The sequence below is a fragment of the Meriones unguiculatus genome, chromosome 15 (assembly GCF_030254825.1).
Source record: "Meriones unguiculatus strain TT.TT164.6M chromosome 15, Bangor_MerUng_6.1, whole genome shotgun sequence".
Taxonomy (NCBI): Eukaryota; Metazoa; Chordata; class Mammalia; order Rodentia; family Muridae; genus Meriones; species Meriones unguiculatus.
In genome coordinates, this window is record NC_083362.1 from 75,930,205 (window position 1) to 75,945,591 (window position 15,387).

At 49.0% G+C, this 15,387-nt stretch overlaps 1 protein-coding gene across 5 annotated transcripts in view; it reads right to left on the bottom strand.

Annotated features, from left to right (window-relative positions):
- Positions 1 to 15,387, bottom strand: part of Col6a3 (collagen type VI alpha 3 chain) — an 83,233-nt gene that overhangs the window by 45,214 nt on the left and 22,632 nt on the right. For 2 of the 5 annotated variants that reach the window (XM_021657422.2, XM_021657424.2), the window contains 5 exons: positions 13,507 to 14,109; positions 6,853 to 7,437; positions 4,109 to 4,708; positions 2,433 to 3,005; positions 950 to 1,552 (listed from right to left, as the gene is read on the bottom strand). In XM_021657422.2, the coding sequence (XP_021513097.1) occupies positions 950 to 1,552; positions 2,433 to 3,005; positions 4,109 to 4,708; positions 6,853 to 7,437; positions 13,507 to 14,109 (2,964 nt within the window). The remainder of the gene's footprint in view (positions 1 to 949; positions 1,553 to 2,432; positions 3,006 to 4,108; positions 4,709 to 6,852; positions 7,438 to 13,506; positions 14,110 to 15,387) is intronic. The other 3 variants (XM_021657423.2, XM_021657425.2, XM_021657426.2) reach the window with 3 other exon arrangements.

The following is a 15,387-nucleotide window of genomic DNA, read 5'->3' on the forward strand; positions in this document are numbered from 1 at the left end:
GTCAGACAAAAGGGGGACCAGCAAGAGGCATGGAGGGGTGAGTCAGAGGGAAGCAGAAACTAAAGAGCTGCACCTACATCAGGATGAGGATGGTGTTTTAGGAAGGAGGCTTCAGCTGTGGCAAGAGCTGCCCACTGGCCAGGTACCAGTGCTGGGAGGCAGCCTCCAGTTCTTCCAGCTGGGGTGCTCTGGACAAGCGCACTTTCTGAGGAAGGGTGAACAATGGGTTGGCGTGGTTCAGGGTGGACAGAAGGACCGACTCTGCACAGTGCTCACGCAGGCCTCTTAACAGTGCAGGGCGCTGCTGGAGGGCAGTGGGCACTGAGAGAGCTGGTCTGAGCAATGCACATTGATCATGAGAAGAAGCATCCGGTGGAGAAGGGAGGGGGGATGGAGGAGCAGGGTGAACATGAAGAGGATGTACTGAGCGGGTGCAAAGAGAAGGGTGGAAGAGACAGGCGTCCCAGAAAACCAGAGCGCTCTGAGATATGAAACCATCACGGGGAGGGACCAAGCACAGGTTTCTGAACATTCTCCTCAACTTACTTGTAATGTCTCTAAGAAGTGGGATTCAAGGTCTGCAGCCGAGAGCAAGACTTAGGGAAAGAGTGTGGAGGAAGCTAGACAGAAAGATAGGGAAAATGTACCAAGTGGCCACTCTGATGTGTGTGAGAGTGAATGTAACAGGAACCAAGTGCTATGGAAGCATGGGTCTGGACTCACAAGAAAGAGGCTCTGTGTATGCTCGCGCACGCGCACGCACGCACACACACACACACACACACACACACACACACACACGCGCGCGCAAAAAAGGCTCCAAGTTTCTCACACAGCTCTATACCATGGAGGAAACAAGACTGAAATGCTTTTGTAGCACCCAGTCCGAGCAAATAGCCAACGTGATTAAGTGGAGGGAAACTCAGAAATTCCACCCCCAACTCCTCACCTGCGCTAGGTGAGGGCAGAAACACTGGTTTCAAGCTGCTCAGCTCCTCACGGTTGAGCTGGATCACCCTCTCAGAGACGATCTGCTGCACCGTCCCCAGCTCCCGGAAGGTGGGGATGGCCACGGCGAAGTCCGGGATGAAGGAGATGGTCTGCATCTCAGCGATGTCGGCGTTCCCGATGCCGATGCCGATGGGCACAGCCCCACCCTGCTTCAGGACGACCGAGGGGCCTCTCACGTCATCCCCCGAGCGCTCGGCCGTTAGCACAATCAGGAGCTGGGGCACACCTTCGGCTATCCTGCTCCCGGTGGAGCTGGTCAGGATGTTCTTCAACACGAAGTCCAACGCTGCCCCCGTGTTGGGGGTCGGGCCACCCAGCAACGTCAGCCTGCGGATGGCACTGATGACGCCTTGCTGGTCCATGTGGGAGTTCAGGTAGAACTCAGGCCTGGTCCGATCGCTGTACTGGACCAGGGCCACGCGCACGCGGTCGGGGCCCACATCCAGGCTCTCAACGACTCTCTGCACGAACTCCTTCAGCAGTGGGAAGCCACTCCGGACACCCTCGGAGCCGTCAATCAGAAACACCACATCCTTTTCGCCTGAAATTGGAAAGAAACACCGGTGACTCATGCAGGACTGGACACACATCTATAGGTGTGTCAGAAAAGAGCCTCTGGGGTCCCAATGTTTAATCAAAAGAAATATATATTCCCATGTTATCATTTATGGGAAAATATGTACATTCATTTTATCACCAAATGAAGGAAGACTGGTTAAATACCAGCTGAAGGGAGTGAGAAATTTTAATGCAGCCTTCATGATGGAATTGAATTCATCTGCCTTCTCTAATGTCTTTAGTTTTTAATGAACATAAATAAAAGACTTATATTGGTGATAGCCACCTAAAGCATATCACTTGACACTTGATGCCAAGGTAAACTGTTTAGCTGTAACATAGCCTCATTATCAGACAGTCTGTGTGTGTGTGTGTGTGTGTGTGTGTGTGTGTGTGTGTGTGTGTGTTTTGTTTTGTTTTGTTTGTTAGTTTGTTTTTTTTGAGACAGAGTTTCTCTGTGGTATTCTGGACTCACTTTGTAGATCTAGCTGGTCTTGAACTCACAGAGATGCACCTGCCTCTGCCTCCCAAGTGTTGGGATTAAAGTTGTGCCACGATGCCTGGCTCACACAGGAAGTTTTTTTAAAGACATAAACTATTGATATCTAAACCTCTATAATGCATCTTTTTAATGACATATTCTAGTGTCTTTAAAAATATCCACCCATATCCTTCCAAGACACAAGTTAGAAAATCAGAGAGAGACCACTTCTGTTCTTTTTCTTCCCCTGGAAACAACCTGTAATTTCCATGCTCTCAGTAAGCCCTGGGAAGGATTCAGCTGAGAACCTAGTGCCAGCAACCTCTGCAAAAGTTCTGAAGCTAAAGGCTGGGCTGCGGGGAGTCCACCCGCTGAGCCTTACCTGACACAGGCCCTGCACTCTGTGCTGCTTTCAGGAGGCCCACAATCTGTGGCTGGAGGTCTCCGATCTTGGGGAGTGACTCTGCGACCAGGATGAATGCGGGGGACGGTACGATCTGCTCCAGCTCATCGGGGTTAGCGTTCTTGGCTTGGAAGATGAAAGGTATGATCCCTCTCTGCTTCAGGGAGCCGGCCGGCCCGGCCACAGCGTCTGTCGACCTACCGGCCACCAGCAGTACCAGGAACTGCTGCACGTTATCTTCGATGCGGCTGCCAGCCGACCTCACAAAGACGTTCCTCAGCGCATAGTCCAGGGCGTAGCCCAGGTTGAGGGCTCTGCCCGTCTTGATCTTCATCCTCTTCACGAGATTAAGGATTTCAGCTTTATTCTGGCGATCAGTGAAGCGCAACTCCATCCTGACGTCATCACTGAACTGAGCTATGGCTACCTGGGTCCCATCCGGCTTCACATCAAGCTCCTCAATGATCTTGTAGAGAAAGTCTCGGACAGCAGGGAACTGGCCCATGACATTAGCTGAGCCGTCAAAGAGGAAGAGAATGTCCCGCTTGCTCTCTATGAGAAAAGCAAATGGACACGGTAAACAGAGAGACCCTGACACCAAGTCCATGCCACCTGGAACTGCCACGCGATGTGGGAGTTGACCAGGTTCATCTGACATAGCTACACTAGCAAGGGAGGAGATGCCTGCCACAGCCTCTGTTGTTCCAGGGCAGCACACATTTGCAAAGGAAGAGCACTGGGCTGGCCATTCTACCGGACAGTCTTGACAAAGCAAGCCGAAGGAAAGCCTGCCCAGCCTGATCTTGCAGCAGGTTAGACCACTGGGAACAGTGTTTTCATGTTGTTAGAAATAAAACCATCAAAATTGTTCCTTTCTATGCTTCTGCAGAAAACTGGCCTCAATCTTCTGTGATGGAGACCAGTTACAGAATAACTCCCCACGGATGCCTGTTTTGACATGGGTCTACTGAAACTCAATCATGTGTCCAGTAACCTTAAGGTCAAGAGTTAAGACTCCAAAGATTACCTGTTGATGCTTTAGTGTAGAGGTGGGTCCAGACCTCTGCTAACATTTCCAATTTACCAAAACTGGACCACAAAAACATGAGTGGCAGCAAAAGGAGGCCACACCATACCACGTAAATATCCTCCTAAACCATTCTGAGAACTTCTTCAGTGAGGAAGCCATTGGCTCAGACTTGCTCACCCTCCGGGTGAAGGCAGCAAACTGGTAGGTCTCTCTGAGGGAAACACTAGTCTGCTATGGCTGCATGGAGACAGTTTAAACATGGCAGAGTGTAGAATGCCACAGAAAGGAGGGACTCGAATTTGAAGGGATGCCAGGAAATAGTCAGTCAGCCTCTCCCATCTCCTTCCCTTCTTTCTCTCCTTCCCTCCTTCCTCCTTTTTCTTCTCCCTTTCTCCCACTTCCTTGCGGACTGTTACTATGGAATGTTCACCTCACTCAGCTTCTAAATAAACAGGAGACAGCATGAACAGGGCACAGCTGAATGTCCTAGACTTAGAGCTTAACTGTGCTGGTACATGTCTTCAGACCAACCCCAACGAACCCACCATCCCTCCACAGGTCACAGGCTTTCGCTGACCACCGCTGCTTGGGAGGCCTCTGGAGAGGGGGAGGGGTGGTGGTTTACCTGTCTGGATTAGTGGAACTTCCTGCACACCTCCACTAACATATGTGGTTAGGGGCTGAATCAGCTGCTGAGGCAGAGCTGGCAGGGAGCTGAAATCATCCATGAGGTACACCAGGCTCGGATTAAAAGCAATATGCTCTAACTCAGCCTTATCCGCCCGGTTGGTCCCTACACAGAAAGTCAGCACGCCTGAGCGCACCAGGGCATTGGCAGCTTGCAAATAGGCGTCCTCGGAAGGCCCGGCCATGAGCAGGAGCAGCAGCTGAGGCACGTGTTCCCGGGTCCTGCTGCCACCTGCCTCCGTGAAGTGATTGGCATGGACATAGCTCAAGGCAGAGCCTGCGTTCAGGCCGGAGCCCCCCTTGAGCTGCAAGCGCCTCAGGTGAGCAAGCAGCTCTGCCTTGGTCTGGTAAGTGTCTAGAGAGAACTCTGTGACCGGAGTGTCACTAAATTGCACTAAGCCAACTCGGATATTGTCACTTCCAACATCGAGGCCGTTAACTAGGTTGGTTACAAAGTCACGCACATAAGGGAAATTGTTTTTTCCAACGTTGTCGGATCCATCCAAAAGGAAGATGATATCCCGTTTGTTTATGTGAACTGCAGTGAAGCACAGAAAACACAGTGAGACACGCCCCCGAGAGGGCTTCCATGTGTGCCCCCTCAGGCACACATGTCACACTCAGAACACAGAGGAAGTCAACGTGGCAGAGCATGTCATCCGGTAAAATATGGCAAGCGGCTGCATATTTCCCCCTTGCGGTGGCTGGAGCTGGTGAGGCACACTGAGAGCCAAGTACAGGAAGCCAGATTGCCCGAAGGCAGACAAAGGGCTGGAGTTAGAAGGCGTACAACCAACGACATCGCCAGAACCCTAAGACACAGCATTTCCTTCCTGGAACCGAACTCTACAAGGGTGCTGCCCTTTCTGGTTCACCCCAGAGACGGCCACCTCTGCCGGCTGGGGGCCCTGGGACTCACCTGGGGGCACAGACAGGGCTCTTTCTACCCAATGCTCAGAAAACATCAGCCCACACGGACCTACCAGCACACCTTCTTCAAGACTACCTACCAATCAAAGCATGTGCTCCAGCTGGAGTCCTCACCCCCTGCCGCTATCTACTGTCCTGTTGGGGTCATTTCAATCCTGGGCAATAAGATATCCAGGAGAGATCCTCCACGGAGGTACAGCACAAGCATAGGAGTGATTGTTAAGCTAGGAGACAGACCTCTGTATTGTCTGTAAGGGGGTTTCTAGGTTGGGCTCTTGAGGTAGGAAGATCCACCCGAAATGTCTGTGAACTGGGGTCGTGGGCAGGGTGTACGGGAGACAATCCAGCTGAGCACCAGCACGCATCTCTCTCGTTTCTTGACTGTGAATGTGAGCAGCTACCTCACGCTCTTTCTGCCTTGACTGTGAATGTGAGCGGCTACCTCACGCTCTTTCTGCCTTGCCCCCCTCCACCACTGTTGACAGCACCCTCAAACTGTGAGCCAGAATCAACCTTCATTCACTACCAAAATGCATGTTTTTGTCATACATTTTGTCACAGATTTCAGTGACGTTAGGTGACACTATAATGCAAATTATATCCTGTGTTTGGCCAAAATTACTTGCTTGAAGAAAAATTTATCTGTGGCTCCCATATCTAGGGATTCAGCTAAAGCTCAAAATATTTGGAATAAACAAAGTTTTGTACTGAATATAATTCTGTCTCTTGTCAGTACTTCCTATGTAACCAGCTATAATGCTAGCATCACATTTGTTACTGAGTATATGGGAGAGTATGCATGTGTCACATCTGAGCACTTCCCCGTCTTATACAAGGGACTTGAGCATCTTTGGATTTCTGTAACCATGGGTAGAGGGAATTGACCCGTCCCCTATGGATACTGAAGGACACACATAGAACTCATTACTCCCCTCAAGCCTCATCGTAATTCATTGTAACTGGAGCCTATGTTCATTCATCAAATTTAACTTTGGCTATAAAAGAGTAGATTCAGGGTTGAGGGGGAGGGAAGGAGAGAGAGAGAACTTGAGGACTGTGAAGACAGGCTGATCTGAGGAGCAAGCAGGCACCATGCAGCAGGTTCATGCAGCCCTTCCATGTGAGGCCTGTGAGAAGGGCATGCTGGAGTCCAGGATATGCATCTTCTGCTCCTTGAGGACAGAGGCTGTTTACACAGTTCACAGGCTGAGAACTTTAGTGTCTCTAGGAATCACTCCACACTGTCAATCATAGTAAGTGAGGGAGCCAAAGAACCATGGGCTTAGCCTTCACACCCATCTATCAGTTTGTGTTCCTGTTGAAGAGAACCCCTTATCCAGAGAGAAAAGAGGGGTCAAAAGCTGAGCATACTACATCTTCTCTGAGTAGAGATGCTGTCAGCTCAGGAAAGGACAGTCCTTGGCTGAGGCGAGATTTCTGAAAAGGGGTACTATTGAAAACAGAAGGGATGTCAAACAGAGAACTGAGAGCAACTTCTGTGGCCAGAAGCTGTACAAGCAGGCAACCCGAGCTGCTGCAGTTTAAGATCATCTGCATTTCCGCATTTACAGAATGACATTTTCAACTCTACAGCTTCAACCCTGCAGAAAAATTAAACCTGAAATAAATGTTGTTTTCACCCAAAACAGTGGTCTGTTGGCTAAACATCAATATTATCACCAGATAGTTCTCAAACTTCCAACCCCCTGCCTGCCAATCCCCTCCTGCATGTGTAAACCATGGCTATCATACCTTCCGTGGTTCCGGTGAGGGTCCTGAGAGGTGCCAGCAGACTGAGTAGCATGCTTTGGAGAGGAGCAGGGCGGAATTCAGCGGGAATGAAGACCAGGGAGGAGTCGAAAGCAATCTCTCTCAGCTCGTCCTCATCGGCGGCCCTGCTGCCGATGGCGAAGGCCATGATGCCGCCCCGCTTCAGCTCCTGGGCTGGCTGGCTGACCTCGTCGAGGGACTTACCGCCTGTGATCAGCACCAGGAGTTTAGGAACCCCCTCGGCGGCCCTGTGGCCGGCTGAGCTAGTGAATAGGTTGTTTCGAACGAAGTCCAGAGCTGAGCCCGTGTACAGGGCTGGGCCTTCCAGGGCCTTCATCCTCCGCACAGCGGTCAGGGCGTCCTTTCTGTTGGCATAGGTGTTTAAATAGAACTCCTGCTTGACGGTGTCTGCATACTGAGCCACTGACACCTGGACCAGGTCCCGTCCAATCTCCAGCCTCTGTATGACTTTGGCAATGAAGTCTCGGATGGCATTGAAGTTGGGCTGCCCCAGGCTGGAGGAACCATCCATCAGGAAGACTATGTCTCTCTTGTTGACCTCCATGACTGTAGATAGCAACAATAAAAGGTGAATAGAATGGCCTCGGTGACGGGTCTGCTCTCTGGCCGATGTCCCAGGGGGAACTGTCACATATGAGTGATGGGCTTCCTGCCAACCCTGCCTGCTTATGATATGTTTAGGAAATAGCTTCACAGAGGAAAGCTACGTTTAGCTTCACACACCACTGCTAAAGAGGCCATTGGCTCCTTAGTGCTGCAAACATGGTTTAAATGAGCACAGCTCTTGTCCACTCAGAAAGCTCTCTGTGCCACTAACCTGATTTCAAATCCACACACTGCCAAATGCAAAAATCTGAAAGCGAACGGGCGTGCCCCATTTTCTTTGATTCTATATTACGAGGCTTCCTTTGGCAAGCAAAAATGAATGTCTGGTGGCTCATCATAAAGCTTGGGAAAGGGAACCAGTGTCCACCCTACAAAGCACTGCCACAGCTTTTCACTTCACAGCCCAGGGTGGGAATGGCAGTCAGTGACATACCATGACCGGGTGATTTAGACAAACCTCAAAAGCGAGCATGTTGGCCAGGTCAGCACTGGTAGCCACTGTGACTTTGACAAGCCATGTACAACCTGTCCAAGGGGTGGGAACAAGGCCTCTACCAGAGTCAATGCCCATTCCTTGTTCTCAGGCTGCTCTTGTAAAAATACTAAATGGAGTTGAGTTGGGGTAGGGGTATTTACAAAAAAACACTGTGTATCCCTTGTACCAGAGAGCCGCCATGACAACCCAATGTTCTACACCCAGCAGAAGAAAGAGGGATGGAAATAAAGGCAAGGAAGGGCTTGCTAAGAACTAGAGACACCTCTCACGATATACTCGAAAACACAACTCTTTCCTAATGGCAGAGGTTAGGAACCTGGTGTCAGGGTCACCGGCACTGCCGTAAGAAATGGCTTTAGGGTAACTGCGCCTCTTCTGACACTCTGCACTAAAAGGAGAAAAGTCTGAGTTCTTCCAGGAGGGAGGTGTTTACACATGAGCACTTTTAGTACAGGTTCCTAGTGACCCTCTGGTGGGACTGTGTATGGCATCCACCCACCCTCCCCCCAGTCCGCAAACATGGATGTGACCATCCAGTCATGGATCCGTTTCCTCCTTCGGTTTTGAACATGCAGTCTCTTGGGGTTGCAACTTTGTGATGTAAAAATGTCTCTGCAGATAAACCTAGTGTGTGTGTATGCAGCAGACTCCTCGTGGCTTATGTCACTGGTGTGCATACAAGTGTACATACGAATATGCTGCTCCATATCTGTGTCACATGTACTCATCGCACATCTCTCACACAACAGACAAATATTCATGGGATGGACACCAGACAAGTGTCATGCTATTTCATGCTGTTCACAAGCATATCTCCAGGCTGTAACTTGATAACAGTCACACTGACCACCTCACCACACATTTTACCGGTGGTGCATGGGAAGGACAGACGTTCCACATGTGGGGCACATGGAAACTGTAAAGCACAGATGCAGCTTTGTGGATTCTACAGTGTGCCTCGGAGCTCCCACGTTCCATGACACGAGTCCTCTTTGATTATGGACTAGGTTACTTGGTTTGTTTTGTGTTTAAGGTTCTGGAAGATGCTGATTGGGCACACCTGGAATGGTGCTCGGGCAATTAAGATAAGCACTAAGAGAGGTCCCAACCAATCAAAGGACAATCAGATTCCTGTGTCTGTTACATGCTTCTACACCAGCTGATGAACCCTCTCAGGATTGTGTCCTTTCTCTGGACTTCTATTTCTGTGAGATGGAGTGGCTGCTTTGTGGACCATTTTACACCCAGTTGTTAAACCTCATCATTCTCTGGCTTCCTGTTTGGGATTCGTCTCAAGGATGCACCAACGCTTCTTTATCTGACCCGACAGAGCCAGCCTTTCTCTTCCCCAGAGCTTTGAGGGGCCATTGTCTCTCAGAAAGTGACCTTGAAGTTCCTGCTGTCTCAGCTATGAATGCTCTCCTTCAGCCCTCACTCCTGTGACTGCCAACAGGACATCCCAGGACCCACCCCCACCCTCACCCCCACCAAGCTTGGGAGTTGGGAAAGGATACCCTCACTCTTCCAAACAAATCTTCTCAAATAGCCATCCTGTCCCCATCCTAGGAAGTGCCTTCCCATCTGCTCCACTCCTGTCCCCTGTCCTTGGAGCTTCAGTTTTTGTCCTCTCATCTCTCAGTCTTCTAAATGACTTAGGGGCTGTCATCAGAATCCCCCACAAGTGCAATGAGCATGTCCTCCCATCCACCAAACCCTGCTTCTAGGGTCACACCTATGATCTGTGGTCACTAGGTCACACCTATGATCTGTGGTCACTAGGTCACACCTATGATCTGGGGTCACTAGGTCACACCTATGATCTGGGGTCACTAGGTCACACCTATGATCTGGGGTCACACCTATGATCTGTGGTCACTAGGTCACACCTATGATCTGTGGTCACTAGGTCACACCTATGATCTGGGGTCACTAGGTCACACCTATGATCTGTGGTCACTAGGTCACACCTATGATCTGTGGTCACTAGGTCACACCTATGATCTGTGGTCACTAGGTCACACCTATGATCTGTGGTCACTAGGTCACACCTATGATCTGTGGTCACTAGGTCACACCTATGATCTGTGGTCACTAGGTCACACCTATGATCTGGGGTCACTAGGTCACACCTATGATCTGGGGTCACTAGGTCACACCTATGATCTGTGGTCACTAGGTCACACCTATGATCTGTGGTCACTAGGTCACACCTATGATCTGTGGTCACTAGGTCACACCTATGATCTGTGGTCACTAGGTCACACCTATGATCTGGGGTCACTAGGTCACACCTATGATCTGTGGTCACTAGGTCACACCTATGATCTGGGGTCACTAGGTCACACCTATGATCTGTGGTCACTAGGTCACACCTATGATCTGGGGTCACTAGGTCACACCTTATGAACTAATGGAGCCTGAAATTCCCCACATCGTGCTGCCTGCACAGCCTCTTCTCTTTCAGATGACTGACACTCCATCTCTTCATCTGCTGAGTTCTCGAATCTGACCTTCAACCCTTCCTCTCCTCCACTCAACCCTTCAAGGTCTCACAACCCTCACCTTGAGCCTTTCCTCATGGGCTTCTAATTCACCAGACTTCACTTCCCATGTCCCCAAACCCTCCTGGCAAAGCCTCATTGGTGCACGTCTCTCCTTGCCTGGAATGTAACACCCAGCAAACAAGTGTTCCTGGAGAAACAGTGCAATCAGGAAGCCTACATTCTACATCTGGAACCTCAGAGCACACCTGGGGGACAGCACCAGCAGGCCACTATGGAATGCTTCCAGGAAGTCGGTCTACCCATCCTCCAAAAGGACCACCTCAGGACTCTTCTCTCTGCCCATTCCCCTTCACTGCCAGTGGGAGGGTCTGCCCTCGAACTGTAGTAACTGCTGACTCTCCCTCCCCTAATCCAGTTGCTTCTCAAGTCTTTGCCTGTCAAATAAGGTTAGACTCTAGTTCCTTACCCCTGCTCTCCAGCTGTCATCTGCCTGTCAATTCAGGGAGGTGACCTTTGCAAGGCCATCCTGACTGCTGTGCCCTTTACCTGGAGTATCCTTCCTTCGACTTTTCCTTTGCTCTGCTCATTTCTGTCCTCCAACTTTGCAATCCATTCTCTTAAGTTCCCTGCCTCCACCCTCTCTTTCACAACCCCATTTGGTGGCCTTGTAGCTGGTCACACTTGAGAAATGTATTGCTGTTTGGTCATTAGCTCACAAGTGACAGACTCAATAACTGTATCTCTCCTCTTCTCCACCATTTGTCTCCAGGGAGCTAAAATGCTAGTTAACGGCAGCATACCACCCATTTTAATACAGAAGTCGAACCTTCTCTTGAAGAAAAAAAAATCTTCACCCAGTACAAATTCTTTGATGAGGATTTAAGAAATCAGAGCCCAGGGATGTTGTATGATCTGGCCAGGATCACAAAAGACTTGGGACCAGAGCAAGATCTTCCAAAGGCAGTCATAGCACTCATTCTGTTTCTAAACCATGGAGCAATAGTTTGCTTCCAGCGTATTCCAGCTCAGAGAGGCCTCAGTGGGCTGTAAATTTCCCCTTCCTTGTCTCCTTAATCACCAGAGCCATGCCAAGGCAGTCTGATGAATGCTTCAGCTCAGACCCTGGCAGAGCAGATCTCAGACCTGGAGTCCCTTCTCCGATGTCTCCTCTCAGAGTATCCAGCTCAGGCTGCTGGCCTCCCCCTTCTGCACCCTGTCCCCATCAAAACAGGAAGAACAAGAAAGCAAAATGGGACACAAGCTGCAACCAGACTGGCCTCTGAAGCTGGTGTTCCGAAGATCCTTCTCTGGACAGAGGTTCTCACATACAGTTAGTTCCGGTGGCCAAATCAGGTGAAGATGTTGTGGCCCTGAGCCACAACTGCTGTTATCGCCAGAGCCCTATCTTAAATGTGTCTGAAGGAAGCTGTCCTAATTCTGGCTGCATGTTCAGCTGAGGAAGTTGAATATGCTATTCAACCATTCCATCCCATTCCATTCCATCCCATTCCATCCCATTCCATCCCATTCCATCCCATTCCATTCCATCCCATCCCATTCCATTCCATCCCATCCCATTCCATTCCATCCCATTCCATCCCATTCCATTCCATCCCATTCCATTCCATCCCATTCCATTCCATTCCATCCCATTCCATCCCATTCCATCCCATTCCATTCCATCCCATTCCATTCCATTCCATTCTATTCTTTGGCTAATTAACAATAAGTAATTGACTAATTAACAGCCAATTAACAAAGTGCAGGGAAGCAGAGGTCAGCTCCATACAGAAGCCAATGAGGAACTTCAAAGTGTTTGATTTAGCCCTTAAAGTGTTCTGCTGTTAATTTCACACATGCCAATGCTTGCCAAAACATTTGTTTCAAAAATCATGGTTACCCCTTTTACTAAGAAAAAAAACACTCTGGAATCCCAGGGATAAAATGGGTGAGAGCTACTTATGACATCAGTTATTTCTCTTTCTTTATAAAGCTAGCAACCATAGCTAGACAGACAAGTACTTCCACCCAGAAAACTAAGAATCACAGGCTGCAAGTGTGAGCCAGGGTTTCCCATGAGCCCCATCCATGTGCTCATTTTCTCTGGGCCCATACTCTGCTGAGGAACACTGGGGACAGGGTCTTACATTCCAGGCCTGATCTGAGAGCACCCCGATGTGTCGACAACACCAAGAGGTGAATTGGATGTTTATAGATAGTGAAGCCTTTGGTGGCGACTGTGTCCCCACTTCCTGGGTGGCTTCCACTGCCTGTCTAGGGTCATGAAACTGACACCATCTGTGATGGACTCTCAGAGAGGCAGCCTTTCTGGTGTTTCCTCACTGCCATGTTTAAGTGTATATATCTCACATTGGTTGGCTGCATTCTTTACATGACTCTGGTTGACTGTGCTGCTGAAGGCCTTCCATTTCGGCATAGATGATAAACCTGCCCCTCAAAGCAATTTGTTCCAAACTTGGCAGCATGGGACCAGGATGTTCTATAAATACCCCATTCAGCCAGTGCTCGGCTAAGTCTTACCTTCACAATTGTCCCTCTTATGTCCACCACAGAGACAGGAACAGACACTGCCCCCTTTGCTGCTTTTGGGAAGACATTTATGAGAGCATGTCTAACACACTGACAACACCTTTACCCTGGAGTAGCTTTCTCAGAATTGTGATAAATCCCTCAAGCCTATTTCAAGATGACCGGATGATGGATAGATAACACATTGGTGCCTAACAGCTCAAAGTGGTGGGTTTGTTATATTAGCCTAAAGACCACGTTTTTGTTGAAACCCATGTTCTAAGAAAGCATTCCACTCACTTGTTCATCTTTAGGTTTTTCTGAACAATTCAGTGACCACACACAGGCTGCCTGACTGGCTGTGGGTACTTACGGGTTCTCCCAAGGTGAATCACACCAGTGCCCATCTTCCTTTTGTGACAATTACCACACAGCACCCCCCCCATTCCTGTAAAGATGGCAAAAAAAGGGCATACATACCTTGTGTGACAATGGTTGGCGGTTGTAAGACAATGTGCCTTTGGGCCACACCACCAAGGTACGACAGTAATTGCTCCTGGAGGTTCCCAAAGCTACGGAATTCCGGGACAGTAAACACCAAGCTGTCATCGGTAGCTATGTGCTGAAGCTCCGCCCTGGAGGCGGCCTGGGCTCCGAGGCCAAACGAGAACACACTAGCCTGCTTCAGAGCTACCACCCCATCTCGAATCTCATCACTAGAAGGCCCAGAACTTATGAGGACCAGCACCTGGGGGACCCCCTCCTCCGCACGGCTGCCACCTGCCCGTGTGAAGTGATTCTCCACCACAAAGTCAAGGGCCAGGCCTATATTGGCCATCTCCCCCCCAGCAAAGCTGAGCCTTTTCACAGCATCCAGAACCATAGCCTTGGAGGGGTAGGTGTTCAAGGAGAACATGGTTCTGGGCTCATCGCTATACTGGACCACCCCCACTCGGATGTGCTGATTTCCAACTGAGAGTCTCTCAAGGACATTTACAAGGAAGTCTCGAATGACAGCAAAATGGGCACTTCCGGTGTTGTTTGATCCATCAATAAGGAAAATAATGTCAGCTGAGTCTTGTGCTTTAAAAGAAAGAAATGCAAAAAAAAAAAAGTGAAAGCATTAGAATAAGTGACCACATGCATCATCCCGGCTTTCTGACGTGTTTCCTTGGAAACCAATAAGAAACACGAAACACAGACACACAAAACACAATGTTGGTCAAAGAGTGTGGAGTCTCTTAGTTCTGCATTCTGAGTGGATAAGAGGCAACTTCTTAGGAGTCGTGGTTGAAATAGGCACATTGTAACATTTCCATCCGTGATGTGGCCACGGTTAAACTCCAAAACATCTTACTCCAAGGGAGAAATCAAATCTGGAAGTTTTTCCATATTTGGGGGGAGTATACTTGCATCTCATTATAGGACACCATGTTGCAGAAGAAACGGTTGACACAATCCAAAGGTTCTTTCTAATTCGTGCTCATTTCTCCCGATTCCTCAAGTAAAGTTATCATAAAAATTTTGATGCTAGTGCACAGCGTAGGATAGAAAAGCCCAGGTTCATGGTCCAGTGACTGATAGCTCCAGAGGTTATTTAATTCCTGGGATAACTATTTGTTTTGTTTCTTAAAAACCAAAATGGACAACTCCACACACATCTGAGACCCAAAACTCAGACCCAGTTAAAGTCTTCATTTTAAAATCCCTTGATGTGTGTTGGAGGCTATGTTCATCTCTCGGGTGCATGGATGTGCAGAATCCAAACATGGGGCTGGGACCAGAAACGATTGTTTGGCATTGCCTCTATATTCAGTCAAATAATGAAGAACGATGTTAAGAAGAGTGACATGAAACCAGTCATGACATAATTATCCAACCTCGTTTTATGACATCTTAGTGGCTCGCCTAGCCGAACCAAGATTGGCTGAGAGCTCCTAAGCCAATCAGCACTGTCATCATTGAAGGACCTAAAAATGGTTGCCAAAGCCCTTTCACCCCAGTGATGGAAACTTGGGCCTTCCATTCCCTTCCTGAAAATGAAGATTGCACTGAGGCTCAGGTAAAGGGAAGCAAGGTGTGAGTCTACAAGTCAGGGCAGGGGGTCCAGAGGCTCAACTTGAGTCCTTAATCAAACTGTTCTATATTAGAAGTGAGGCAAAATCACCCTACCATGTGCTTTAATGACTTAAGGGTATACTGGGGACAAAAAGGTCCTCTGTGTGAGTATGAATATTCATACTCTGGGGGTCTGAAGCATAATTCTTACAATGTAATATAAGAAAAGACCATTCATTCAGCTTTTGAGTGGCAGTGAGGGTTTTATATTTAAATTTAGTTTTTCCTTGTGCAAGAAAAACA